This window comes from Antrostomus carolinensis, unplaced genomic scaffold (assembly GCF_000700745.2).
Source record: "Antrostomus carolinensis isolate BGI_N321 unplaced genomic scaffold, ASM70074v2 scaffold33432, whole genome shotgun sequence".
In the NCBI taxonomy this organism is placed as follows: domain Eukaryota; kingdom Metazoa; phylum Chordata; class Aves; order Caprimulgiformes; family Caprimulgidae; genus Antrostomus; species Antrostomus carolinensis.
Window position 1 is genome coordinate 1 of NW_010300750.1, and position 1,869 is coordinate 1,869.

The 1,869-nt window shown below is 45.1% G+C and overlaps 1 protein-coding gene across 1 annotated transcript in view; it reads left to right on the forward strand.

Annotated features, from left to right (window-relative positions):
* Window positions 1-385: 385 nt before the first annotated feature.
* Window positions 386-1,869, forward strand: part of LOC104521290 (anomalous homeobox protein) — a gene marked incomplete at its 3' end in the record, with an annotated part of 4,014 nt that continues 2,530 nt past the window's right edge. The window contains exons 1-3 of the mRNA XM_010163235.1: window positions 386-631; window positions 1,271-1,395; window positions 1,613-1,736. Of these exons, the coding sequence (XP_010161537.1) occupies window positions 386-631; window positions 1,271-1,395; window positions 1,613-1,736 (495 nt within the window). The remainder of the gene's footprint in view (window positions 632-1,270; window positions 1,396-1,612; window positions 1,737-1,869) is intronic.

Consider the following 1,869-nt stretch of genomic DNA (forward strand, 5'->3'; position numbering starts at 1 on the left):
CCCAGCAGCGCACAGACCGAAGTGGGTAATGCTGGGACCAGCCCAATGTGCAGTTCCCCACAGCAGCCCTCCTGCTTTGGCCTCCTTTAGCTTCCAGGTTTTGGGGCAATTGTACTGCCTTTCTGAGCTTTGTTTTCTTAACTACAAACCTGCTGTGGCTTTCGCCTCTCAGGGCTGCTTTGGGTCTAGTTTTATTTTAAGTGTTTTGAGATCCTCAGGCTGCTTTTAACAGCACAGTGAATTGCTTTCCCTTTTTTAAATATTTTTTTTTTCTTTTTTAAAAGGCATACCATAGGAGCTATAAATAGGAGGTAATAGTTTTTATCTAACCATAAGTTTGTGCAGTTTGTGCATTGCATAGAAAAGGCTTCCAACAGGACGTAAGATGAAGCGGTTCATGGCCATGTTAAACAGGAATAAAAACAAGGATCCCCCGCCTGCCAAGCTGCTGGATCTAGCAGGACAGCTTTGCCGGGACCTCCGGGACTCATCTAGTCTGGAGAAGCTGGTTGGGGCCATAATGGGATGCAAACACAAGATGTATTTTCTCACTAATATCCACGTTGTCCGAGCTTGTGTGTTTGTTCATATCCGTAACGGGCAGCATGACACAGCCTGCAGACTCCTGGAGGTAGGGATGTGTTCTTTGTTTCTTCATGGAGGCAAAAAGCAACGTTAGAAAAACAGTAGTTAGAGCTGTTAGTGCAGAGGTACCCAAACCACAGTACGTGGAGCGTTTCCAGCTGACATGTGGAAGTGGAAGGTGATATGTGTGTGTTGGTTGACCTGAAGTGCAGGATAAAGCCTTTGCTACAGGCAGTTACTATTAATCAGCCAAAGAGGAGGTAATTGGGTGATTACAGGGTTGGTTGTACTTGGTGAAAGCAGGAATTTTGTTCTCTAGTGTGGTGGTTCTTGGAGTTTCTCACAAACTTAGGGCTTAGGGCATAAAAGCTTTGGGGACACCAAGCTTAGAGGGCTTGTCAGGATGGGAAGATGTGAGGAAGGCTGGATGGCACTGCTCCAGGTAAGAGATTTTGGTCTCTAGATCTGGCAATGTAGCCCTTCTCACCAGGGGAAAAGAAGGAATTATGCAGGAAACTCCCTGTGTACATGAGAGAAGGTACAGTGACCCATATACTTGGATAATGCTCCCAGCTTTGTCAAACCAGTAGGAATGTTGGAGTAAGTTTCTAGTTGTTGAGGGTTTTCTTATTTATGCCTGACTGACTACCTGGAAAGGGTTTGCTTACATACTATTTTGTTTTAGTATTGTAAGGCAGAAGAGAAGGAGGAGCTGGTGCAACTTTGGCATGAGATTCACTACCGGAGGGTTATGGAGAAACACCACACGGATTTCTTGACACCACTGCAGAAATTTCGTTGCAGGAAGAGGTACTGTGGTGTGGGGGAAACAATTTTTTTTTTATCCGCTGTATTTTGCAGATGCAGGGGGTAGAGATGCAGAAACTGATTTTTGCATCTGAAGATGGATGCTGCTTGGAACTAGGTTTTTCTTGATGTTTTGGCCACTTGTGGCAATGTGAGAAAATTCCCATGAATGTGAATGGCTTTTTGGATACTTTTTAATCCTGTTTTCTCCTGCATACAGGAATCCTCCACCTGTTTCCCTTTGTCCTGAAGGTTTGAAGAATCGAAACTATTCAGATGAAGTACGCCAGCAACTGCACAGGTTTGCTGCAGAGGTGACAACAAGTCCAAACAAGGAACAGCGGGTAGGGACGTGCTACTTCCAGTTGAGTCTCCTTGTCACAGAAAAGCAGAACTCTGGGATCAGGGGTCTATAACTGGTTTCATTCTAAATCCTTGTTTTCAGAAGCCCCTGTGGGGCTGGGATTCCCCATATTT